The sequence below is a fragment of the Electrona antarctica genome, assembly GCF_951216825.1.
Source record: "Electrona antarctica genome assembly, chromosome: 21".
Taxonomy (NCBI): domain Eukaryota; kingdom Metazoa; phylum Chordata; class Actinopteri; order Myctophiformes; family Myctophidae; genus Electrona; species Electrona antarctica.
This window is the reverse complement of record NC_136802.1, coordinates 16,677,873-16,705,870: the sequence shown is the minus strand read 5'-3', so window position 1 is coordinate 16,705,870 and position 27,998 is coordinate 16,677,873. Positions and strand designations below refer to the sequence as shown.

The window sequence follows — 27,998 nt, the reverse complement described above, 5'->3', positions numbered from 1 at the left end:
AACACTAACTTTACAAAGATGCCCAGAACATCAGGATGAACCTGTGTAGTTAATGGCTGCTCCAACAGTAGAGGCAACATTCAACTTTGGAGAGAAACGGAATGTCAAAAAATACATTGCGGTGTCTGAGACCAGAGCCATAGAGTAATGGTTGAGACGAAGCAGTGAAAGGTCCTGAAAGATATAACGTCAGTCTTACCCAATACGCAAACTTTCTGTTGTATGAACACATGGCTGCTGTACTTTATTATACCTCATACTTGAAATGCTTAGTATGAGGTATAAAGTACAGCAGCCTTTATCCACGCTTTGGGGCGAGTTATCCACGGCGAGTTATCTTCACTTTTTGAAATTCCGGGGCGACCGTTCTTCACTTTTCGCAAGGGCGAGTTGGAAAAGGGGCGACCGTACCTGTTACCATTCTACAAACTGTTTATCAACTGTTAAACATTTATCAATCAATCAGTCAAACCCCTGCTCATTATGCTATAGGGTGGGATGGCTCGGGGGAGAACTCACGTATAACCCCTGCAGTGCTCATTATATGCTAGGGTGGGATGGTGGGAGCTAGGACAGAGCACAGCAACTTGCAATGGAAGAGAAGATGCAGTGGAGTGGAAGTATAAAGTATCAAACAATGGAAACACTCAAGTAAAGAAAGGTACCTCAACTTGTTAACTCAGTACTTGAGTATAGGCTACTTGGTTACTTTCCACGACTGATTATTACTGTCATACTTTCCATCATAAGTTCATCATTACTGCAAACCATCATGCAGTGCAGACACACCCTACACTTATATATGAGACACACACACACACACACACACACACAGTACACACACATTGACCTAGCCGCCCCCGATACGTTCCCTGATCAGTCCCTCCCTACGCTCATTTTAGCTCTACAGAATGAGCGTAGGGACTGAGGGATAGTATTGATCAGTGAAACAGCAGGACACTAGCTCCTTCTCTCACTCATTCCTAAGTTCTTTTACCTCCTTCCCTCCTCTGCCCCCCGTCTCCTCCCCTTGCCCCCTCGTCTCTCAGTGAGTGTTACATTCCTCAAGAGCTTCACTCTTTTGTTCCCAGTCTCTTCTCCTCTAGTCTAGAACGAATGGATTTTAATACATGCTCAACAACAAACCCCACGACATCACACCAACACCAGGCTACTTTATCAGCGGCTTTAGATGATCGGCGCGGTTAAACATTTAAACTGTTTATAAGAATCAAAAGTTTAGTGTGAAAAGGCAGCGGGGTGTGTGCATATAGGCTACATTCCGAGCAGGACAAAACACTACAAGAAGAGGAGGAAGGAGAAATATTCAAGGAGTCAAGGACGAATATAAGGACACAATAAGAGTGAAAGTAATGTGGAGAAATACTCCCCGTCGCTGAGCTTTATAAACTGGGAGATCTGGTAAGTTACTATAGTAAGAATAACACTTTAATACTTGTGTCTATAAGTTGCGTCATGATCGCCTTGCAGGCTGCGTTCAAGGAATCGATGTAGGCTAACTTATTTTCAAAGGCAAAGCCGTTATATAATAAACCAAGTCTGCAAGGAAATTATGTGACTTTTGTTTCAAACTGTACCTGGTCCCTGGCCTGTATACATTTGTTTATTTAGTGAAATCACGGGCCACTTGGCGTCTACGTTGCACGATGAATTTTGCCTCGAAGCGTCCTTCTAAGGCACGTTTCAACTTACAGAGCAAGGCACATTTCGCCACTTCTCAAAGTTTTAGAATAATAATGATAATGTACAAATGTAATCCTAAATATTGATGGTCCACTACTAAGCTATATAATGCAGTCGACTCAATAATGCTGTCTGTCTTGATGTTATGCTAAGAAGTATTTAATGCATTTACACACAATGTAAACACAATTTCAAGGCATAACAGCGCCTGTAAGGCAGCCATTGCAGGAACTTTCATCATCAAATCAAACTAGTACAACTAATCAATTATTTCATTGTTCATCTGACACGTGTACCTACACTTTGTTAATCGTTAACAGCTGTGGAATAACTAGGCTATAGTTTTTTACTTAAGTAAATAGCCGATTATTGGCCTGACTAAAGGTACAAAGGTAGGCTATTGCAATCAAAATATAGCCTACAAAGGTAAATAGGCTACTCATCCTTTTGTGTGTGTAATGCATGTGTGCATCACTTTAATATTGAAGTAAATGTTGTAAATACTAATACATTAATGTGTTTGTCACTTTAATAATGTTGTAATTACATCACAAGTCTATTCCAGTGGTTCTCAAAGTGGGGTTTTGATTGATTGATTACTTTTTTGCAAATAGTACAGTGGCACTTACGGGTCCATTTGGTTTCATTTTACACTTTCAAGAGTTAAATTATTGTTGCTACTTAATCTGCAAGAAGTCTACACAATTAGAGAATGTTATTTTGATCAACGTTTGCCTGTTATCTCTCCTATGGTACCAACATCATACAGCATGGAATTGTGGACAATCTTATCCAACAATAACAAAATATTATAAGTCTTGGGTCTGAGAGGCTAAATCTCATCAGATGTTGGTCCGTAGCTCAAATTCCCAATAAATAATGGGCCTTGATATGAAAAAAGGTTGAACACCATGCACTGGTATATTGAATAGATAGACCACAGGTCTACAAGTGGAATAGACTCTGATCTATTCCATGTAGCCTACATAACAGTTTGAGCAGCTACTCAAGGATGCTGCTGACACATTTTTGTTGTCCTCATTCAGGGCTCAGGGTCAGCTTTGTATAGTCACATGTTTACAGCTGTTGAGAAGTGGGTCAAATTCATTTTCATACAAGTTCCATCATTTATAGTATTAAGATAAGCTAAAACCTTAATTAATCCCGCAACACAACGCAACACCATCAGTAATTGACACATGGCACATGCAGTAAACATGTCAGATAGAGCCCATGCTGTACTGAACTGGTGTGTTCAGGGAAGAAGAACAGAGATATAAGATATAATAAGAGCAAGGAAAACAAGGATAATCACATGTTCCTTATTAGTGCAGTGAAAAAACGAAATAAAAACAAGGACAGCCATGTCACGGTCTTGAGTATTGAGCTATGATACTTCTTATACATGATCTTATCATACATCATGATACAACTAACTACTAACTATGATACATCTCCAGCGCTTTTTTTAGTAAGTAAAGTAAAGTAAAAATAGCCTATTTTATAATCATGTCAAGTTTTGTCAAACGGTGAGAGTGTATAAATGGAACCAAATGGACCCTTAAAGGTCTGCAACTCTGAGAGTGTACCATTTGTACACTCATAGTTATAGAAATCAAATGGGTGGGCCATTTGTGGGTCGCGGCGGGCACATTTGTATGGTCATAATCTCTTTTCGGTCTCGAACCAGTGAACCACTGATCGAATGCATATCCAAGTGGCGGTCCTTGAAATGAACAAAAAGGTTGATAATAATCAATGAATCTCCACTGTACAGCTGTCTCCTCTGAAGCGGACACAGGAGGATGGAGGGAGAGAAGGAGCGAGAGAGAGAGCAGGGAGAGGAGAAGGAGAGCGACGAGGCGGAGGAGGAGTACGAGGAGGACCAAGATGAGGAGGAGGAGGACCCGGAGGGGGCCGCTCTGGTGTGGCAGGAGGGCCAGCAGGACCAGGACGAGCTGGGCCTTCCCATCATGCACTGGGAGGCGCTCAGCCTACGCATCGCTGAGCTGGAGAAACAGGAAGAGGAGAAGAAGAAGAACGCCAAGGTCAGGGGTCACGGTGTCTGAAAGTATAAAGAATGTTCCCCTCTCGCTTTCTGATGTGGTTTGAATAGGAGACGTGAAAGATTAATTTAATTTAACATGATCAAGGCCAGGGTAGTGTGCGTGATGTGTTTTGGTGTGTTCAGTAACTTTCTCTAAATCTCATTACTTAGCAGAAAATACATTTTCAAGTGGTTTACAAAATAAATTGAATCAAACTTTCAGTTTTCCAGTTCCAATTCTGCTACTTTATTTGCTTAATCACTTCTCTCTCCTGAATGGATGAAATTGGTATCTGTCCTGAAAATGTATTTTCTGAGAAGCTTTGTACATATAGATAAAGTGCAGTGTGTCATTCATTGTACTGAGCTGTTTGACAGCGTGGGGTACAGTGAGGTCACACAGTGCTGACCGCTCAGCGTGTGGTAACACTGTGGGATCAAACTGACCCAGTCCTGAGTCAAATATTTATAGAATCCTGTCAGAGAGTGTCTGGCCATGTCAATATTCTCTCTGTGTGTGATTGGCTATCCTTGAGTCGGGATATGAGTACCGTATTGCACCCCACCGAGGTTGGCCTTTCCATTAGGGTTTTGAGCGCGGCACGGTTCGGTTTGGCGTGGTGGAGAACCAGTTTCAACGTGGTGTCTTTATTTTGGGTATGTTATTATAGGTGACAGCAGCAAAGGGAGCAATGAGGGTATAAATAGAGACAAGAAGGACAAACTAGACACAGGTGAACTCAATAACTCAGGGACAGGCTGGGGTCATGACCGGTAACAGTGGTGGACAAAGTATTCAACCCCAGACCTTAAGTCAAAGTATAGATCGCTCCTGGTCAAATTTAACATAACTGCAAGTGAAAGCTGCTCTGTCACATTTAAGATGTTATCATTTGTTTAACAAATATATTATTTGTATAACCATGGTTAAACAGAGATAGGAGAGGAATGTTATGTCTCAGTCACAAGCTGTTCTTATAACAACACATCTTACGGTATAGGCAGCAAGTCAATATCTGAGATGATTAGGAGACCAAGGATGACACACTGTGTCATCAGATAAATTCCTTTAGTCTAGTACAGTGAGTGATTCCTAAACTTTTTAGCTCAAGACCCAAAAGAGAAGTTAGACGTTTGCCCGGGACCCAAACTAGTGAAAAAAGCAGCTCAACAACCTAACAACACTTCGCTTCGTGCCGCTTGTAGATCGGCTATTTTCTTGTAGATATTTGATTTTACGCTCTGAGAGTTAAATTAACACTGATGATGTTACTGTCTAGATTGGAGTCACAGAAATAAATAATTTTTAAAAAATCAAATGGGATCCGTGGCCTAATGTAATGTATGTAATAATGAAATGAGAATCCCTGAAGTACAGTGCCCATTCCTCAACCATAAGTGAAAAGAAAACAGCTCAGATGGATACTAGAACGCTCGCCTCAAAACACAGTCACTCCGGGCGTACAGCCGGCGGAACGGCTCAGCCTGGTATTCCTAAACGTAACCTCAGAAAACTATGCCTAAACGGTTAAACCTAACCTTAACCTCAGTAAAACGGTGCCAGAACCTAACCCTAATTCCTAAACTTAACCCTAGTAAAACTATGCCTAACTCTAAACTTATTTCTAACCTTACTCTCAGTAAAACAAACACAAGAATACCAGAACCGCCCCACCGAGCGGTCGGTTGGGCGAGCATTCTAGTTACCGTTCAGCACTCACACAGCAGTTGATGGTAATGGTGATAGACGCATAGCTGCATGGTATTTACAGCCAGAGGTATATGGACATTCAGTACCTACACGTGGCTGTAATCATCCTGTCACTGAAGTTAAACACAGCCGTTACTGTCAACTGTGAAAGGTTTTTTAGAGCAGCTGGTGGATTGATCTACAAGGGGGAGGGGGGGCAACTTCTACTGAAGTTAAAGTGCAATGACACTTTGGTAGAGTTTTGGGTTCGTCATGATGTAAGTGGATGCGTGGCGGTTAATTAAAATGACAATGGGTGCCCTTTTTGTCGATTTGATTGCATTTCAATGCCGATGATTTGCATTAGTTTCTATAGGCTTTGTGTTTGTGGCATGCTGGTTCTACAGGCAGGTCAATGCAGTTTATTTGGTGGTTTCACAGAGTTACAGGTCTGTTATGGTAGCTGGTAGGGTTTGTCAGGTCATTTACGGTAGGGTTTTTATCTCTATCAGGTCATTTACTGTAGGGGCTCCTAGACCTTTTCACCTTTTTGATGGTGAAAAAGTGGGGGGGCCCACATGATTTTGAGGTCAATTTAAGGACTTTTATTAACCTTTTTAATACCTCAACAAAAAACAAAAAAGAAAGAAAGAAAAAGGCCATTAATGCATCAAAAGTAATCAACAAACTATTGTCAAACATTGGCCAAGTTGTCAAATAATATAAGAAAGAGGAAAAAAATGATTAAATTAGACGATCTCTATTCTAAAAGCTCACAACGCCTCCCATCGCGAGGTGTTTTCACTATTTAGCCTATTTTCACAATATTTATCTGTGGAAGCGCGAGTCAAACTAAATTACATTCCAAGTGCTTGTCACGGTGCGTGGTCCCCAGCTCAAATATTAATTGTGTGACATGTTTTGAGCTTGTAGATCAGCAAAAACAACACAACAGACCACTGAACCTATCTATCTATGTTGTGTTTGACCGTATACAGCAGCACAGCAACAGCTCTCTAGAGAGAGGCAGGATGCCGGTCAGTTGGATGGATGACAGAGATCGAGGACGCAGCCAGAGGGACACGTCGACGTGCTGGGAGGACACTGAAGACGACTGCAACAGCAGGGTCATGGCGCTCACGTCACGGTCAGTGTGTTGCAGTGCTGGAAAGTAACTAAGTGCATTTACTTAATTAACACCCCGAACGCCCGGGGGTATTTGGAACCATTACATCAGGGCACCCAGAGATTTGCAGCTTCAGAGCCTATTTCAAGGTTGCTCCGCGCCATTTTGGAAGTAGCTAGATATAGCCAAAACACCCCCGAGGGGATCGACAATGGGAAGTATGATTACTTCTAACGCGACAAGCGACGGGACCGCGATGGGCCGTCAAAAACACAATCTTTGGTTAGAATTGGAAGCATTGATTTAGATCAAGAGTTATTCATGTTTTAATATTTTTCCTCCCATCCACTAAAATGGAGGGGGACCACTTTGGATGACGTCCCAACCGGAAATGACATCGAATGTTGCTCAATCGATGCAAAACAAGCCCAATAATAAGGCCATATATTCCTAATATAATTTCTAAATAATATTGGATGCATATATCATTATAATTACCATGTAGGTCTATAATAATTAATGTTTTGGTCATTTATTTTAACATTACACACATACTTGAGCCATGGGCTTAATAAGTAGAGACACCAGACGATTCTGTCACTCAATGTGATTCACACTCCCCCAAACCGGTTGCACACCGGCATTCCGAATCCCGCTATTCCGACGCATCGCCATTCCGTCTCGGCGCATTACTGACCCGCTACAACCCTAACCGCATGCGAAAGCCACAGTCGGAATGGCGGTGCGTCGAAATGCCACTCTAAACCTATGGGGAATTAAAGAATATACATCAAATACAGTCAAATACAGTCCCTCGCCCGGGACTCCAGGGCCACGGCCTTCCAGCTGTCAGATGATCACGATTACACGACCGTGCTCTCTGCCCCTCACGGCCCGGTATTGACTTGTTCCGCCAGTGGTGTAACTAACGTGCACGTGTTTGCTGTGTTCAGACTGGGGACTCACATGAACCTGCAGCTGTGCTTCATCAACAACAGTGAGAGTGAGGAGGACGAGGAGGATGAAGACGACAACAAAAAGGTTACCCGCTCGCGCATGCACACACACACACACACACACACACACACACACACACACACACACACACACACACACACACACACACACACACACACACACACACACACACACACACACACACACACACACACACAGTGCTATTACTATATATATATACTGAAGTAAAAAATCCAACAACAACAGTGGTAGAAGTACTTCTTCCAGCACTAATGATAGGTGTGATGGTGATGTAATATGAGCAGGGATCAGGTGAGTATGATTAACAGCATGAGGTCACTTATCACTATAAAAACAATTCTTTTGATTACACATCATCCCTGTCGGGCAGAATGCCCTGCTTCGTCACACAAGATGAAGTCGTACGAGAGTGAAACAACAACTCTGGGTCACAAAATAAGAAGGAAAAAATAAACATTTTCATATCTGATCTGTGATCATAGAATTATCACACAAAGTGTTCATCTTCATTCTGTAACTTTAAACATAGATTGAAAGCTAGCCTGATGAATCAAGCCTCTCCACTTGCTTCTACCATATAGCCTTATTCTACACACACAATTACACAAGCATACACTTACGCACACTCACGCACAGACTCACGCACCCACACATTCAACTGCACACCTCAAAGTGTATTTGTTGTTTGTCATACCTTATGTTTGATTACTTTGTCTAACTTACTATTTGTTTATTATTTTAGGTGGGAACCATGTATAAGGCCTTTATGGGTTTCTTTTCCCACCTATACTTATTTTTCTCTTTTAATAATGTTACCTAATGTTTGTACTGTTTTTATTGTGCAAATACATAAAACTTAAACATATGGATTGAACACTTTGACCGCTTTGACTTGGGCCCATGTCAGCATTCATGTTCATTCACTGGCTACCACTGATCTACTAGTAATGTGTGTAGTCTACCAACTTAAAAGGTTGGTTTTCCAGCATACCACAGGGATCAATAACAGTCTGTCTGTCAGACCGTTATTCTGTCGGTCGTTACGACGTGTACATACAATGTGTACAAAGCATAAAGTAGTAAAAATAAGTAGTACCACAGCCATGTTTAATAGGAATTAACAGTAAGGAGGCAACATGTCCCCTGTTCCCCTGAAATGACTTCATCTCTCCACACTGTTTCTCCACAGAAGGCAGTGAAGAGAGGTACGGTGCAGGTTCCCCATCCGCCACAGACTGCTCCCGTTGTAGCAGAGAGAACCAAACCGTCCAGGAGCTTCAAGAACGCTCTGAGGTCCCTACGAGACAAACTGAGGACCGACCACAAGCAGAAGGTGAGACTGAGTTCTCACATTCTTCTTAGAGAAAGAAAAATCACACTTGTGTGAACTGAGTGGTGCAACCCTCTCCCCTCTCCCCCTGCCTCTCTCTCTCTCTCTCTGTAATTAGCAGGCAACAGTGCAACACTATCTCTCTCTCTCTGTTTCTGGCACAACAGCGCCACCTTTGCCCCTACTGGTACTCTAAACATTGGGACATAGTCCCATAGGGACATTGCTGTTCCTTGGAGTGGTTGCACCACTCAAAAAGGAGAGTGTGGGGGATGGGGTAAATGGGAGCGTTATCTGTGCTGTAACTGACAACAAAGGGAAAGCTAATAGTGTGTGTGTGTGTGTGTGTGTGTGTGTGTGTGTGTGTGTGTGTGTGTGTGTGTGTGTGTGTGTGTGTGTGTGTGTGTGTGTGTGTGTGTGTGTGTGTGTGTGTGTGTGTGTGTGTGTGTGTGTGTGTGTGTGTGCGCGTGCGTGTGCGCGTGTGCGCATATGTACGTGCTCAGAACCTCTGCCTGATGTCTAATAAGAATAATATCTGTTCTTGAGAGTACTTTTACATTTGGTATTTGTATGCCACTCAATACCTTTAGTCATCAAGTAAAGCTTTAAATGTAGGCCTTTTACTCGAGTAATTTCCATTTGTGGCATTGCTACTTTTAATGAAGTAAAACATCCTAGTACTTCTTGCACCACTGGCACACAGAGCGCGATGGATTTGTTTTGATGCGACTTCATTGAATTGAATGCATAAAAACCACAGGTTGTTTCAGACTAATGCAGTTACAGTTGACCGAGACAGGCTGGTGCCACCGCCACACAGAGCAGTGAGTCATGGGTACTTCCTGTTTGGGGACGACAGGTTCACATACATTTCGTCTTGGTTAGAACCATGTTCTTTCTGTTCTGTTGGTCTAATCTGATCTGTCCCCCGTTGCTACTAATACCTCTCTCTGTTAAGCACTTCAGCTGGCCCCAGTGAACCCGTAACACCACTTAGGTGGTCACGATCATGACACTTTTACTTGACCATTAACAGCTTTTCCGTCTATGCCAAATCTCTTCCTCGAAAATAGACAATCTACGCCAAATCTCTTCCTCGAAAATAGACAATCTGCTATTTTCACCAAATGTTTAGTCCATCCATTCATCTTCAACCGCTTATCCGGAGTCGGGTCACGGGGGCAACAGTTCCAGCAGAGATTTCAAGCCTTCCTCCTGGGGGATCCCGAGGCGTTCCCAGGCCTGTGTGGAGATGTACTCCCCCATCCGGTCCTTGGTCTGCCCGAACCACCTAAACTGGCTCCTTTCAAGCAAAGAAGCAGCAGCTCTACTCCGGGTCTACTCACAAGTGACTGAACTTCTCACCTTTATCTCTAAGGAAGATGCCAGCCCTCCCATCTGAGAATAGAGGGGTGCATAAAGTGAATGGCAAATGGCCGACCGTTGTTCCCGTATGTCGGACTAATGCTCCGTCGGAATTACCATCGGATGTGCAATCTTTCACGCACTTTCCTACTAGGCTGAGGAATATATCCCACCTTCTTCTTTTTATATCATTTTGGTGTTGGTGCTCTGATTAATTCCAATTTTGAGGGGCGCTAGCCCCTCCTATGTCCAGCTTTGAGGGTTTGTGTAAACACAAACATTGAATGCCATTGACACTGAAAGGACAGCTTTGAACGTTTGTGCAAACACACACATTGAATGCCCTTGACAATGAATTGACAACTTTGAGTGTTTGAGTAAACAGAAACAAGACGCAAATTGTGATTGGCTGGAATGATGATGCATGATGATAAGAGCACCCCTCACTTCAAACGGGTGTGATTTTTGGATTCTGGATTCACCGTTAACAAATGTTTTACAAACTAAAACTCTGCACGAGTCAAAGACAGTACCGGGTAGGTAAACAAAAATAATAGTAATTTCTTCTATTCCTTTAAGACCAACACGCGCAAAATCACCCGATCATGAACGTAGCTCCATTTCACGAAAGTCTGCCTTAAAATAGTGTGATCGTTTGATCGTAAACAAGGGAGAACAGAGCCATCCGGACGCTGCCATGATTCTCCATAGGATTGTATTGGGACTCAATTACCCAGAAGCCCCGAGAAGCGGGCGTGAGTTGTTATCTTCATGTGATCCAAACGTGTGACGTATCACAGAGCGTTAGCGGAAAATCATAACTCGGGAAAGTCGGGTTCAGCAGGGAAAGAGGTCTTTGTCAATTAGGTCAGGAGAGTCGTGTTTGGGAGTCAATGTGTTAACCAGCCACGCATGTGTCGGCGGACTGTTGCATGTCAGACTGTTAGTACGTCAGACCAACGTATGCGCCCGCGCCTGACGCTCAACGCTACATATGTCTTGTACCGGGTGGGACATAAGCCCCTCAGTGTTAAAGACCCGTAAGGGTCCATTTGTATTTTGTACACTTTGAGTTAGACCGATATGTCCCCAGACCCGACATGGAGAAGCGGGTCTTCGGATACCAGTAAGACGCCTGGGGGCGAGAAGCGACAGACGTCGTGTGCACGCATCCGCCTCGTTGACGGCAGACTGCTGGGCGCTTTGGCATGGGGGGCATCAGCTAGCTATAGGTTGCCTCCATATATGGAGCTCAAGGTGAAAGGAGATGTAGTCCACACACTGTTTTTGTAGCTTCCACAGGAATTTTATTTAGGTATAAGGATGACAACATTTCGACCCTCTATGGGTCTTCCGGGTCGAAACGTTGTCATCCTTATACCTAAATACAATTCCCATGGGTGCTGTAAAACAGTGTGCGGACTACATCTCCTTCTCCTGTACGTATCTTTTTGTTCAGCACCTGAACATTTTTTATATATATGGAGACAACCTATAGCTCCATGTATGGAGACAACAGTGATATCCAGCGCTGACATCAGACTAGTGTAGAAACCTGGGGGCTTGCCTGGGGTGACCAGGGGGCTGATGTTACGATGACCTGGGGGTTGCCTGGCGTGAGCGACGGGGATTTGAGTTAGGTGACGTGACAGAGTGACGGGGATTGTTGTGATTGACATGACAAAAACGCAAGGTTTCATAGTTATCTGCGACCTTCGGTCACAATCAATCATCGATCTCATTGTCCTCATCCATGTCGCCGCCCTGTTGGACGTCGTCGTCGAACTGGATCTCGTCGTCGTCGCCGGGGCCAAACGTGGACGTGGACTCGTTGATGCGGGCGTGCTCGGGCAGCTCGCCATACGTCTTCAGGCTCCTCGCCTCGTCCGCGTTGTACTTGAGGATGACGTCGGCCTTGTCGTCCTGGTAGTCCCGCAGCCCCACCAGGATGATGTCCGTGGCGTTGATCCACACCTTCTTGCGCAGCTTGCCTCGGATGTGGCACCGGCGCTTGACCCCGTCGAAGCACGCCGCCTCCAGATAGCCATTCCCCAACATCTTGACCACCTGGGCGTACTCCTGCTCGTCGCCCTTGAACACCAGCTCCCTCTTCTCACACTCGTTCTCGTTCTTCCCGCGCCTGCGGTTCTTACCTCCTTTACCTTTGTTCTTAGGCATGTTGTCGTCTATATGTCGTCTATACACCTGTGTCGTTTAAACTTCTGTCTCCGACTTCAATGATGAAAACTAATTACTGACCTGTTGCCATGACCTTTTTATAGGCTGACTGAGCACAGCTGTGGTGTGACGTCACACACAAACAAACCTTTGCAATGACAACTTGTCATTGACAACACTGATTAGCCAATAGCCAGTGGGTGAAACTTGAAAGTAACTCAAGTACTCTACCTAGTGGTACAATTTTAAAGTACTTTGGTATTGTACTTTTTACTCTCTACAGTGATTTGACATCATTAATTACTATATGGTTACATTGCAGATTTAGATTATTATTACAAAACATGCATTAACCAATTAAGCCCTTTTTTATAAGCTACTCATCTACAAGCTACTTTTTGAGGGGCGCCAAATGCCCAGCTTTGTGTGTCTGTGTGTACCCCATAGCGATGATTTGATTGGCTGAGGGCTTAAAAATAGAAGATAAAAGCTGAGCACAGAAAATTGAGGACGCCAAAAGTTGATTGGCCGGAATGAGATAATGTATCGGTGGTTTTCAACCAGTGGTCCGGGTGTTGCCTGTTATCTCTCCTAATGGTACCAACGTCAGTACAGCATGGAATTGTGGACAAAATCTTATCCAACGACAACAAAATATTAGAAGTTTTGGGTCTGAGAGGCTACATTTCATCAAATGGTGGTCTGTGGCTCAAATGCTGAATAAATAATGAGCCTTGATATGAAAAAGGTTGAAAACCACTTTTGTATGATGATGTATGAAGATAAGAGCACCCCTCACTTCACACAAGTGTGCTGTTTACTCCACTACAATTAATTGACAGCTTTGGTTATTAGTTACTCTGATTATTAATACAAAACCCACCCCAATTTATCTCTATTTTATACTTTGGCCATGCCATGTTCTTGGTTTACTGGGTATCCTAGTTTCTTTGTTGAGGCACTGCACTCCTTCTCTCGTATTGGTTTACTGGGTATCCTAGTTTCTTTCTTGAGGCACTGCACTCCGTCTCTCTTATTGTGAAGGGCGTCTGCTAAATCAGTGGTTCCCAAACGTTTCAGGTCGAGAGACTCATGAGAGAAATTAGACCCAAATTGCCCGGGACCCAAACTAGTGAATATAGCAGATCCACAACCTCATAACCAGTGGTGTAAAGTAACTAAGTACATTCACTTCAGTATTTTAATTAACCCATTTTGACCTGAGATCAGATTCTAAAAATGTCTTCTATATCAGGACAGTTTTCTGAAAAAGCTATGTTTCTATGTCAGTCGTTCTTCGATTTTTCAAAAATAGCAGACCTACAAGCTCGTAGCACGCCACTCGGTGGCGCGCTATGAGCTTGTAGATCTATTTTTCAATAGCTAAAGCATAACATAATGCTAACACCAAAAGGGGTTTCCGCCCAAAATGGGTTGAATACAATTTTGAGTTAAATCCACTTTACTTGAGTATTCCCAATTGCCAGTACTTTTACTTCTACTCCACTACATCTCAGAGGCAAATATTGTACTTTTACTCCACTACATTCAATTGAAAACTTTAGTTACTAGTTACTTTGTAGGCTTTGATTATTATTAAATACATACAGTAACCACTCTACCTTTATTCATTTTGGCTATTTGAAAATAGCCGATCTACAAGCTCACATGCGACGCGATGCGACGCATTGCAAGCTTGTAGATCGGCTATTAATTATACATTTGAAAATTTGAAATGAGACATTCTGCATAATGAGTACTTTTACCTTTGGTATATTAAGTACATTTTGATACCAATACTTTTGCACTTTTACTCAAGTAAAGTTTCAATTCCGGACTTTTACTTGTAAAGTATTTCTAAAAGACAGTAGGCCTATTTATACTTTTACTTAAGTAAAAAACACATTTGAGTACTTTTTTCCCACCACTGCTCAAAACACGTGCAAATGGCTACATTTTAAAAGGTGCTATCGTGTCCTTGTGTCCACTCAGGTGCCAGCGGCCAGCGGTGTGGTGACCAGGAGGACATTGGAGCGCCGAGACTTGGTGGCATTCAGTATAAAGGAGTTAAATGCTCTGTGTGGCTCTCTCAGCCAGGCTATACAAGGTACGAGCATGCATGCACACACGCACGCACGCACAAGCAATTAAGCGAACTACAATATTTAGTTGCTTTCGAAAACCACAAGAGCTGGTTACTGTAGCTAGTAGCATTATGATGCAATGAATGAATAATCAACCCACCTTTTGATGAATGCAAAGTTTAGTGCGAGTTTAGTATTGTTTTCAATTCTACGTCAGTTGTGCGAGTCGGGTTCTTTTTATTCCATTTTGTTCAGCACTTGGTAGGCACATGAGACACAGACACAAAGCTAACCAATGTTTCATCCACAAGCATAACTGTAGGACATTTGTCGTCCATGTTCCACTTCCTCTCACTGTAGTACCATTGTGCACGATGGGAATAGAAAAGTGACGTACTGTGTGTGTGTGTGTGTGTGTGTGTGTGTGTGTGATGGTTACAGAGCTCAGCACAGACCTGGTGGGGCGTCTACAGACCAGGGATCAGTTGAGAACGGAACAGGACGCCATGCTGGTGGAGGTCCAGGACCTGACATCACTCTGACCGCCGTCGCCACGGAAACAACCACAACAAGCCCCACCCACCGACTGGGACATGTGAAGTGACATCACTCTGACCGATGATGATGTCACCGGCTCACCGCACCAATGAGAACCCTGCCACCGATGACGGCACGTCTTGAGAGCGATTTGAAGTGACATTGTTCTATTGTCTCCGCAACGAGCAGGACACTTTTGTAAGTCGCTCTGGAACTGTGATCAGTGGTGGAAAAAAGTCCGGAGTTCTAAATTTACTTGAGTAAAAGTACAAAAGAATTGGTATAAAAATGTTCTTAAAGTACCAAAAGTACTCATTATTATTATTATTTGTATATTGATAATTATTATTATCAATATACAAAGTAACTAATAACTAAAGTTTTCAAATAATTTTAGTGGAGTAAAAGTACAAATTTGCATCTGAGATGTAGTGGAGTAGAAGTAAAAGTATTGGAAATTGAAAATACTCAAGTAAAGTACAAATACCTCAAAATTGTACTTAAGTACAGTACTTAAATATACTTTCCACCACTGACTGATGAAAAAAAAAAAACAGGACACCTTTTGGGTTGTATGTGACTGTGATGTCACCGTAACAAGGCTCCCCTGCTGTGATGCGGCGCATTTGGCTCTGCGTCGCGTCAACGACACAATCACATACTCCGAAGACATGGCAGTCCCGCCAGCCCTGGTGAAGAAGTCAGGATCGCTCGGTGACATCATGGAATCATGTGACCAAAGCATTATAGACACTCCATCAACACATCACTCCTCCATTAGACAATGATCCTATTGCACATGTTTGATTTCACAGTAATTGTCCTTTTTTTTTGCTGTCCGCCTTTTTCAAATTGCCTTTTTCTAAACAGCATCTGTTAAAGGTAGTTCAAGCGATATTGTTTTTGTTCAAATATAAGTGTTGAATGTCTCTGAGTGTATTGTGATAGTAGCCATTGCTATAGTTAAGTGTTTATTCAGTTTCTCCAGCTCTTTAGTGAATATAACAATATGTATTCGGGTCGGGTTACCAGTCTAAGGAGACTATCAGGAGAGGGAACTCACACGGAATACAGGATAAACTAGTGAAACATTGGAAGAAGTGATGACCCAAAATTGAAAATGGAACACTGATGAATGGGTTCTCTCCGCTGATTGGAAACCAATTGGTATCCCACCTGAAAATGTATTATCTGTTCATTTAAGAGCTGGAGAGACAGGGGAGACCCTGCTGTTACTGAGCAAACACGCTAGAGCAAAGAAACAGATCACTTACGCTACCTTTATTTCGTCCAATCAAGTCAACGAACACACACACACACACACACACACACAGTGCGCAAGTTTCATGTGGTGATGAAGCGATGCAATTTTTATTCGGAACGAGATTCTCTTTCACAACTAAAAGCATCAACCTGGCTGTACGAATGAACCATCAACCACATCATGTATAGTGTAGTTTTGATGCAACATACCGGCCATTTTGGTTATCGTTTATTCATGTGATTGGGGTAAAACTGGCTTATTGTTATGTTGTTGCTGTAGGGCAGAAACCTCGCATCTTTACATTTCAACTATGTACATATCTTTTCGTTAATCCATGCCCTACTTCATCATACAAGTGTCACGCAAAAGTAGTGGAAATAGCAGATCTGCATCGCATCACGATGGATTGTGAGCTTGTAGATGAGCTATTTTCACTACTTTTAAATAATAAAAAAGGAAGGGTTTTGGATATATACAAGGTTTGCACCCGACAGCAGTGACATAAAGGGATTGTAACCGTGCTGCTAACAGCTGCCATTTGGACAATCTTAACTCTATAATGTTAGTGTCCATTTTGATTTCAACTGTAATGAAAGTATTTCCTGTGTTGTTTGTACGTGCACACATCTCTGTGTGTAGGTCAGGATGTAATTGTAGCCCGTAAGTTAGATTTTAGGCTTTTTTCATATACGGTATATATAAGGGACGAGAGTGTCCTGTTCTGTACAGTCTCGGTACATGATGTGATGATATTAATTCCCTGAACATGATCAATTACGATAATGTGGTGCCATTGTGGTGGTGTTAACAAGTGTTCCTGAGCTCTCGGGTTCAGCCTATAGGATACCAATCTTTTTTCAACCCCCACAAACAATCTTAAAGCCTGATATACTTTGTTGAGCGGTGAATAGCCGAAGTGAAAAGCCCACAACAGGACACATTGTCTCGAGCTATTTTTGCTACTTTTGACCATTTTGAAATTTGTTGGAAATATTTTGTATCTTTTACGAAACCTTGCTGATTTACTTTATGTAGCAAAATCAGCTGATCAAGCTTACATATCAAAACTTTGTGTTGATATGAATATATAATATGCTTGCATCACAACACGCTGTGAGCTTGTAGATCAGCAATCTTTGCTATTTATTTTTTATTGAAATTATTTGAAAACATTTTTACAATTGCAAATATTTATTTTCTTCCCCCACTATGAGAACAGTATGAAAGTGATTAGTCTCTTTATGGAATATAACTTTGAACTGTTTCTGTTCTGCCACATGTAAAAACACAAACCTGGAGGACTTGTATCTGTTGTATTTATTTTTTTGTCAGAGAGATATCATTTAAACTCACTCTACTGGGTACAATTACTACCGTATCTCAATATACAGGTATCTCAGTGGTTCCCAAAGTGGGGTCAGGGGACCCCCAGGGGTCCTTGAAGGGGTTCGGGGGTCCTCTCCCCAGCAATATGTGTTCATATTATAGAATCACGTTCAGTTTAATCATTTTGAACCCTGTTTTACATTTGCTTTTTCATGGCCAATATACAAGCTAAGCTACGGCTATTTTCGAAACACTTTTGAAAAGTTTGGAAAACTCTGGAATGATTTCTCTTATGGGTGTCCTTGACTCCCTGGCACACCATCTGTTGTCTGTTTACATGGGGGTAGGCCTGTCACAATTATTACTTAAATGTATATTCAGTGATTTCACTTCATTCAAATATCACTTATTTTTTCATTTTTTTTGGATAATCCCCCCTACCATAGAGTGTGCTGACCATATAAGGAGTTCCTCCCTGTCCCCAGTGAGCCCCTGGGGTCAAAAAACCCTAGTTTCAGTTTTGGTGGCGGTGGCAAAGCCTTCATCCAATCAGGATGAGAGGGGCCTTCCTCCAATCATGATCGAGTGGGGGCACATGCTGTTGGCCTGTTGCACTTCCCCCCACTGTAGAGCGTGTGCATGTGCACATTTTGTTACCGGGGCGGACCGGGTGGTTGTCCAAATCACCCAAATCACTGAATGCTCCTTTAATCATCTAATCGCAATTATTTGAGATAATCACAATTATCTTTGTCAATCGTTTCCATGTTGAGAAATATCCTTACATTTTCAAACATTTTTCAAAAATAGCAGATCTACAAGCTTACAGTAGAGTAGACCAACTATTTCTGCTATTTTGTACATTTTTGGAAAAGAAAAAAGTTTAAGTTATTTGTCATATCTGCCCTGTGCAATTTGTGATTATGAAGCCTAAAAGGCAAACAGTAATACAAACACAATTCAATCGTTAATTATTTGTGTGACAATTAATCGTCAACCTAAATTCGGAATCGTGACAGCCCTAAATGGGTGTCCAATGGGTGGCCAAATACATTTGTGGGTCCTTCCTTGTCATGAAGGTGTTTGAGAACCACTGTTATGCATAACTCAAGGGTAGACCTATGAACAGCCTGTCTAACGTAACGTTCTTGAGGACCCAAACAAGACAGGACTCAAACACGTGTTTATTTCCATCTCTCTGTTTGCAAAACAAAAAGTCATCCATGAACACGTGTTTATTTCCATCTCTCTGTTTGCAAAACAAAAAGTCATCCATGAACAAGTCAAAAGATATACACAGGGGTCATATATCAATATCAATATGTGCCTGAAAAGTGGTCTTGTCTGTGGCAAAGTTTTGCAAAGTGGTGTATGCGCTATATATTGTTTTTGCACACCATTATAATGTTCTTATTTTGATCATAAGTACCCAATTACTGAATATCAAGCCTCCAGATTTGACAGACACATTATACATGTATGTTCTCAAATGTTTTATTTCCAAGGAACCCCTCAACTCTGAGAGTATATTTGGTTCCATTTGTACTCTCAGAGTTACAGACCTATTCTGGTCATTCAGCGCTATAGCTCTTTATGTATTTCTGGTGATATTATTGTCCATGTCCACTAATTTTGTATGTCTGTTGCAAAATTGGAATTTTGACAAAAATGTCCACTACAAGCCAGCATGGCAATGGCCTCTGGATTAAGTGGATATAGAGGCTGGGTTCACCTCCTTCCCAACCAATCAACACTAGCCTTGACCTAGGCCCGCTAGTCGCTAGAGTTCACTGTTTTCACTTCTGGGCTAATCAGGCGCTCACCTCAGAGTGTTTATAAGTTGCTTAGTTAGACATTTACATATTTGATCATTTGGATCACTCCCTAATATGGAAACACATCCCTCGTTCTGGTGACCGATATTGGGAGACTAGTTCTTCCAATATGTTAATATTTTCTGTAATGTTATATATTTCATGAAGGAGTCCTGTAAATCCAGGCAGTGCTCCATTAGTCCATGCATTGAAAAATGGTGACCCATGCAGTTGGTGACCCATGCAGTTCTAATGCATTAGCCCTCATGCATTAGAAGGACAAGAAAAACGTAATGATTCTCAAACTTCTTCATGTCAAGGATCCCCAAAATGATGATGTATTTGGCTGCCGTTCCAGGGACCCTCAGAAGCAAAGATTTTAGTTTAGCTCGTAGCATGGCATGCTTGTATATTTGCTATTTTTGAATAGCCAAAGTATAAAATACTTCTTCATAGCTCATATCTAAAATGACACAGATGCATGGGTTATAGCCTATAGAGGGGTGTGTGTCTGATATTAAATGAATATCAAATATCTAAATATTGAATCAAGCAACTTAACTGTCACAAAAAAGCCAGAATGTTACAATGACCTTGCAGAAGTGTTGTAAAGTGAGATTCCCCACGTAACAAAACATTTTATGACTAATATACTTAGTCATGCAATGTTTTTCTATCTAGAGGTTTCTGATAATAGCAGACAGAATAAACAAATAAGGGTAAGACAAAACTCAACAATTTCAGAGTTCAGAAGGTTAGAGAGAGCATAGCGGATTGATGGGGGTGTTTCTAGTGAACACATGCGTGGAGATGATGCAGGGTGGGAAGCCGTTTTCACATCACCACCAACTACATGCATGCACACCGCTCAGCGCTAATGGGCTTATGAGTTTCATGCAGTACTACTTGTCAACCAGTAGGTGTCCTACCAGACTCCAGAGTCAAACCAGGGTAGGGACAAACCAGGAGTCAAACCAGGGCAGGGTAGGGAGCATTGGCCTTAAAGGGATTGTGACTTTGTAATTTTTTTTTTTTTTAGGTTTGCTGAGCTCAATTGCACCCAAAAAACCTGAACTTTTAACATTCAGAAGATTTTCTGTGGTCTGGGGTTTTCTGGCATCTGATTTCCCTGCTGTTTGTGATGTCACAGCCTGCAAATCCCATACATGTCAATAGGATTTGCCAGCAGACAATCCCAGACCACAGAAAATCCACTGAATGTTCAAATTCAGGGTTTTTTGGGTGTAATTGAGGTCATAAAACCTAAAAGAAAAACGAAAATAAATGAAAATTAATGTCATGAAACCTTTAAAAGAGTCGCAAACACCACCAAACACTCTTTTTGATACGTAAAATCATAGACATAGAAAGGTAGAAGCCCCAGATCCGGAAGAGGCGTATGGCCTAAAATGGAGGGACCACCATTTGCTGTACCTTTCAGCAATGTCAAATGTCCGCTAACATAAATTGATGTACGACGAGAGCGCCCCCAATTTGTCACGTTATGTCATATATTGTGCCCAGGTCTCGTGACATATCACTATGACATCATCATAGGGATGATAGTAAAATCTCCATACATGGGGAAAGCCTACATATTGTGCTGTCGCAATTAAGCCCTGATGTCATCAAAATTAGTATATGGATATATGTCAGAACCAGTGACGTAGAGTCTGTGGGGGCCGGGGGGCCAGGGCCCCCATGAGGAATTGGACCAGGGATCTCGGACCCCATGAGGAATTGGACCTGAATATATATTCGCCTCGGTTCGTCCCGTTTGTGTCGCATCAGGTCGCGCCCGTTTGCGCAATTCTCGCTTGCATTGACTTTGTATGTAATCGTGCTGCTCTAACCATCCAAGTCTGACACCTTAACACGTCTGTTTTCCTCACTGTCCGGGGCGGGGGGTGGTGGTGGGTGGACCGCCTTGCCTGTCCCTATGCATGCATACAGTAGCCTACTGTACTCTGCTTCTTAGTAGATTAGTATATAGGCTATACAAGTTAGGCAGCACAGCCACCGTTCCTCTTTTTATACTTTTGTATAGCCTATGTGCAATGATGGGGGGCGGGGGCTGCGGGGGGGGGGGGGCCCATGAGGATTATGAAAAGATTTCGTCCCTGGTCAGAACCTATTCTGACATTCCATATGTTGATCCTTCCCCATCCATCCTTCCCCTTTGATGTCTCCCTTTTGACTGTCCAATTAAACTCTAGACGGGCCTGCCCCAAAGTTATTTGTGCAGCCGTGCCCAACAGCCGGCGCAAACTAGAGTTCTCAACAGGCCCGAAAATTAAGGCCCAGCCCTACCTGGGCCCTCATCAAACCCGGTACACTCAAGACACTGCCCCTGCTGCCACCCTTAGATCACCATATATAGAGCTGACCTGTTCTGACATTCCATATGCTGATCTGACCTAATATCCCTGTACACTCAAGACACGCTCCATATATGTCCAGTACAGAATTCATTCCATATGTTGATCCAACCCACCCATGCCAAAGCGCCAGCACTCGCCCAGCAGTCTGCCATCACCCAGGCGGATGCGGGCATGTGACCTCGCCCTTGGTCGCTTCTCGCCCTCAGGGCTTCTTACTGGTAAGTTATTATTACTGTTCATGAGCAACACTGGCTTCAAAATGTTTTGTAAATAGTCGATCTACACACTCAGCCACGCAATGTGAGCTTGTACATGGGCTAATTTAGAAATATCCTAAATATAAAACTGGGGCTTGATGGTTAATGATCAATAATTATAGTGGTTAATGATCAACAATTATCGTCCAATGACACGATTATATAAAAGTAAAATGTTGAATACAGGACATTACTTTTGACAGTATGAACATTGTTTTATTGCTGCTTTTACTCAGCCGCTTAAACCCCAGCATATTGTGGAGAAAAGCTTTGCACATTTATTGTAGGGCAAAACCAGAAAAGACAAGCATAGAGCCCTGAGGGACTGCATGGGTCAGTGGATCAGGGTGAGTTTGAAGTGCAGAAACAGGAAGTGTTGTCCATGCATCACCGGTATTGATTGAGCAACACATTGACGTCATACAGTCCACTATGAACGCACCGATGAATACACAACTTGTCAACAATATCCGTCTGTATACTGCTATTATGTATCATGCATGCAGCGAACACACACGTGTGTGTGTGTGTGTGTGTGCATATTCTGTTTTGCATGTGTATTCCTGCATACTATACGTGTGCACATCTGTTGCTTTCCTGTGTGCGCATTCGTCTTTGTGGAAAATGAGGTACTGTATCAAATTTGAGGTAGGCCTACGTCTTCTTTACTTGAGTATTCCTATTTTTTGGGGGTAGGCCTACTTTATACTTCTACTCCATTACATCTCAGAGGCAAATATTGTACTTTTTACTCCACTGTATACACAAAACGGCGTAATGCTGAGTCACAGAAAAGTAAATTACCGCTGGCCCCTCGACGAGGGGCCCTCGTTATACATTCTCAGTGGTGGAAAAAGTACTTGAATGTTTTACTTAAGTAAAAGTATCAATACAGCATTGTAGAAATAGTCCATACAAGTAAAAGTCCGGAATTCAACATGTACTTGAGTAAAAGTACAAAATAATTGGAATCAAAATCTAATTAAAGTACCAAAAGTAGAAAATACTCATTGTGCAGAATGTGCCGTTTTAGATCTTCTATTTTGAAAATAGAAGATCTACAGTACAAGAGATGCGACACATTGTGCGCTTGTAGATCGGCTATTTTCAAATGGCCGTAATATATACGGTTTGGAATAATAATCAAAGTACGTAGTAACTAAAGTTTTCAAATAAATGTAGCAGAGTAAAAGTACAATATTTGCCTCTGAGATGTAGTGGAGTAGAAGTAAAAGTATTGGAAATCGGAAATACTCAATTAAAGTACAAATAACTCAAAATGGTACTTAAGTACAGTACTTAAAGGACCACTTTTTTCTGTGTCTCTTAGGCGGGCTGTGGGCAATTCAGAAACCTACCAGTGACATAATCGATGGGAATCCAAGCTAGTAGAAACTGCAGGCTTTCTATTCCTGAAAAGTTGCAATGCGAAAATGGAAGCCATCATTCTCACGATATTACAAATCTAAATATTTTTTTTAAACACATCATTACTTGTGTAAAAAACAAATCTGCCTAACGATAATGTCACTGGTGGCCGGGTTTCTGAACTGAACACAGCCCTCCTATGAGACACAGACACAAACATTGTGTTTCTTTATCAACATTAGTGAGGACCAATTATATCAGTAAGATCAGTTGAAAAGTGGCAAAGTGGTCCTTTAAGTAAATGTACTTAAAAAGTACTGTGCATCTTTTTGATGCCAATACTTATACTGTTTAAATGTTGAATACAGGGCTTTTACTAGTAACAGAGTACTTAATTATTATATTATCCTGTGGCCACTTTTAATTAAGTAGAAAATGCAGAGTACTTCTTATTGCACTGGGAGTTGGGAGGTGACTCACACAGATGAGGGAGGTGACAGAGAGAAAGCAGATGACCCACATGGAGAGACGGGGGGGGGGGGGTGTCATCACTATGGAAACCACAGGCTTCGGTTGGATGGTTGAGAGGACGCGCGCGGCGGTCGCTTCCACACCGCTACAGACCTTCTGATCACACGTACGCTCAAGGTCATCATCCGCGATCAATCCCCAACTCATCGGCACACCGTTTCCCAAGGTCGACCTGATCCACCTGATCAATTTGTTTTACTTCAACGTCAATTCTTCTTCCAGCTGGAAAAAAAGTTGTGACTTTTTCATTTCTTTTGTCATCTTCTTTTTCATTCCTCGTCTTTTGACTTCTGCTCTCTTCTTGAAGGTAAGAACGGACCGTTTGAAAGCATTTATTTTTTTATATTATTAAAACGGTACGAAGAACACAGGACTTGTATGTTTTCCATGCCAATACAACTTCATCAGAGTCAAGTTAAGAGAGTCTAGTAGATTTTGTTGTGGCTGTCTTCTCTTCTTAAAGATGTTTGTCGTTGTCTCTGAGTTGCGTTTGTTAGAGGGAGAACAACAGGCACAGACAGATGGAGAGACTAAGGCAGGGGCGCGTGCTCACGCGTGCGTGCACACACACACACACACACACACACACACACACACACACACACACACACACACACACACACACACACACACACACACACACACACACACACACACACACACACACACACACACACACACACACACACACACACACACACACACACACACACACACACACACACACGGCTGTTGACATGTTCAGGTACAGTCCAGTTTAGCAGCAGACTACAGTGATTGAGGTATTTATGAGTTGTATTTATAGATAGGCCTACAGGTGCATTTGCTGCCTGGATACATGTCTGACAGCCTCCAGCGTGGCTGTTTAGATCAAAAGCGTTTATTTTTTAAATCAAACTTACCCTGTTGTTGTTGTGGATTATGGTTCATAATGTGCTCCTTAACTTCCAGAGTGTACAAATGTAACCAAGCGGACCCCTTACGCCGCTTACATTTGTACACTCTGGAGTTACAGACCAATAAATTACAAATAGATAAGAGGAATTTATTGTGTTGGTCAATGTTTTTAGGATCGCATACTAATTTTGGAATGCATTGTAATCACTGTTTCACCACAACATAAACAATACATGCTTGCAGACAGTGCCATCACAAGGCAGTGTAAGTAGGCTATGTTTTCATTATAGACATGCCATGGGCTTCATATAAAGCGTTACCACATTTAGTAGACTAAGACTGTGTACATGTAAATACACAATCAGACACTAGGGCACTAGGCAGGGCCTACTGTACACCGGCTGCAACATTGATGCATAACACAATAACATGATTATTGTTTATTATTATTATAGTAGGGCCTTCTACACACCAAGTACCTTTATTTTGAATCCAAATACTTTTGTACTGAACACATTTGCAATGCAAGGAGTTGTACTTGTAGCCTAACGGAGTATAGATATATCCACATTGATGTACTTTTACTCCAGCAAAAGCTGTGAGTAGCCTACTTGCTCCAGGCAGATGACATACATAGTTACATACCCATGTCTCTGGAAAAGCCACCTGCTGCCACTGTGTCAACAAACAACCAGCCCGAATGGTACAGCCCTAGACATGTCTCATTTCAAGTTTTCAAATCTTTTGAAAATAGGCGATCTACAAGGTCACAATGTGTCACATCGCGACACATTGTGAGCTTGTAGATCTGCTCTTTTCAAAATCCCAAAATGTATATAGGGCTGAAGTGGTTAATGTATGCTAATAATCAAAATTAGATGTAGTGGAGTGGAAATAAAAAAATAATTTGTACTTAAGTACAGTAACTAAGTAAATGTACTTAGTTACTTTCCACTACTGAACTGTACTGGTGACCCAGACAGACAGGGGAGCACTATTTACATCAGATACACCAGAGAAAGGTACTTTACTTACATCAGAGAAATAAATTAAATAGGATTCATCATCCATAATCACAGTATATACTGTAAGGCCAGCTGTGCACTTCATGCTAATAAGAAATCTCCAACCAATATGCCATGTATGGCACAAAAGGGACACAGACGGACGCGTGCAACGGGTACTCTGACAAAGACCCCGTCACTATGACTGTGGTGCGACGTAGGTGTGAGGGCCAGCCCGAACTCTAGTATGGTTGGAGGTAGCCTCCCCTATACTCATCTATTGAACCATTCAGACCCCTACTGGGGGAGTAGTACTGCCCCAAGTTCATCTACACCATGGGTTCCCAAAGTGGGGTCCGGGGACCCCTAGGGATACTTGAGGGAGTTCCAGGGGGTCCCCAGCTAAATGATAGTTTGGAACCAAATGGACCATTATGGGTCTGTAACTCAGAGAGTGTACAAATGGAACCAAATGGACCCTTATGGGTCCATTTGGTTCCAGTTGTACACTCTCAGAGTTAAATTAACAGTGGTTTTACATTATAAATTGGGGTACCAGAGATAGAAATGCCATTAAATCGGGGATCCGTAGCCTAATGCGCGTGAAACTGGGGGTCCATGAAATTAATATGTTTCGGAATCACTGCTAGAGCCGTAAAAATCCTCCCTTATCGGGGTCACTGGCATATGTTTTCAAATGGGGGGTCCGTGGCCTAATAAATGTTGATTTGGGGGTCCTTGACACAAAAACGTTTGGGAACCACTGATCTACACAATAGTTTTAAAGGCTGTACCTTGGACTGCGGCTGGGGTCTATCTATCTAATCTATCTACGTAAAAAAATGTGCTCTCTGATGTTTCTCAATGAGGTGACTGATGTGCTTGTTTGGTGAAGTGTGAAGAGTTCCCAGAATTCCAGTGGCGTGGGGGTCGGAGGGCGTGGCCTATAAGCGATGATGTATAGACACAGGGACAGATGATGACGAGTCATCAGGGGAAGTGTGGTTACTTATTCCTGGGTTAATGATGTGAGAACAACCTGATTCAGCACTATACACCTGTACACATAACCTAGGAACACACACACACACACACACACACACACACACACACACACACACACACACACACACACACACACACACACACACACACACACACACACACACACACACACACACACACACACACACACACACACACACACACACACACACACACACACACACACACACGTTGTGCAAGGTGGTAGTTAATGGTCAGAGAGACAGGAAGGGTCTCATAAACAAACCTAGGCATAAACAACTCACACATATTCACATATTCAACACACATACTCAGTGGGACATTCTAATAAACAGAAAGGAGTGAACTTGCATTATAATGCATCACAACGTTGGCACATAGCCATGGGGTTCCCACAGTACCCCTCTCCATGGGCAAAGCAAATGTTTGCGTGTGTAGGCCTGCCACAGGTGTGCAGAGTTAGTATCAGATAGGGCCCCACCCACCACCAAGTGAGGTGATGAGCTCCCACTTAGCGGATTTGAATGTTAACATCACATCAACCAGTGGGTTTAGGCATGCAATGGAGCCAGTAGGCTCTAAAATTGATACACCTCAAAACTGTACTTAAGTACTGTACTTACTACTTAAGTAAATGTACTTTCCAGTAAAGTTACTTTCCACCACTGACTGAAAGGGCAGACCACGGACCAGATGGGGGATTATATCTCCACTCTGGCCACGGAACACACACATGCAAACAAGTGTAAAATCAGCCATTACGACGCCATCAAGCCCCGCCAAAACACATTTTTGTCTACAGAATCACTGTAGATTTAGTCGACTAAAATCTTATGATATTTAGTCGCCTAAAACTAGACATTTCAGGTGACTAAAATATGACTAAAACAAAACAGAATTTTATTTAAAAGACTATATGACTAAAAAGTTTGCTGTCAAAATCAACCCTGGCAACCCTTCACAGATCCCACGCCACAGAGAGAGACCGGCCTCTGATGGTGGTCTATGTAGGGACGGTACAGGCGGTGATAACGCTATGTGATCGGCAGTCTCCTCAAACTCCCCACACT

The 27,998-nt window shown here is 42.4% G+C and overlaps 2 protein-coding genes and 1 long non-coding RNA gene across 5 annotated transcripts in view; 1 reads left to right on the top strand and 2 right to left on the bottom strand.

The window, feature by feature from the left end:
* Positions 1 to 959: 959 nt before the first annotated feature.
* Positions 960 to 17,629, top strand: LOC306914522 (schwannomin-interacting protein 1). 3 transcript variants are annotated; one of them, XM_079491594.1, is made up of 7 exons: positions 960 to 1,422; positions 3,482 to 3,752; positions 6,440 to 6,588; positions 7,521 to 7,608; positions 8,759 to 8,899; positions 14,432 to 14,546; positions 14,965 to 17,629. In XM_079491594.1, the coding sequence occupies exons 2-7, from the start codon at positions 3,510 to 3,512 to the stop codon at positions 15,063 to 15,065; spliced, it is 837 nt and encodes a 278-aa protein (XP_079347720.1). In that variant the 5' UTR covers positions 960 to 1,422; positions 3,482 to 3,509; the 3' UTR covers positions 15,066 to 17,629. The 3 variants fall into 3 exon arrangements, with proteins under 3 accessions (XP_079347720.1, XP_079347718.1, XP_079347719.1); XM_079491592.1 differs by having other exon boundaries at positions 8,756 to 8,899; XM_079491593.1 differs by lacking the exon at positions 960 to 1,422 and having other exon boundaries at positions 2,084 to 3,752; positions 8,756 to 8,899.
* The window catches only part of LOC306914524, a 32,157-nt gene continuing 7,733 nt past the window's right edge, over positions 3,575 to 27,998 (bottom strand). The window contains exon 3 of the long non-coding RNA XR_013788698.1: positions 3,575 to 3,713. This is a non-coding gene — a long non-coding RNA (uncharacterized lncRNA). The remainder of the gene's footprint in view (positions 3,714 to 27,998) is intronic.
* Positions 11,987 to 12,439, bottom strand: LOC306913743 (eukaryotic translation initiation factor 1A, Y-chromosomal-like; the record flags this gene model as incomplete). Its single annotated transcript, XM_079490556.1, has 1 exon — positions 11,987 to 12,439. One exon carries the CDS (start codon positions 12,437 to 12,439, stop codon positions 11,987 to 11,989), a length of 453 nt encoding a protein of 150 aa, XP_079346682.1.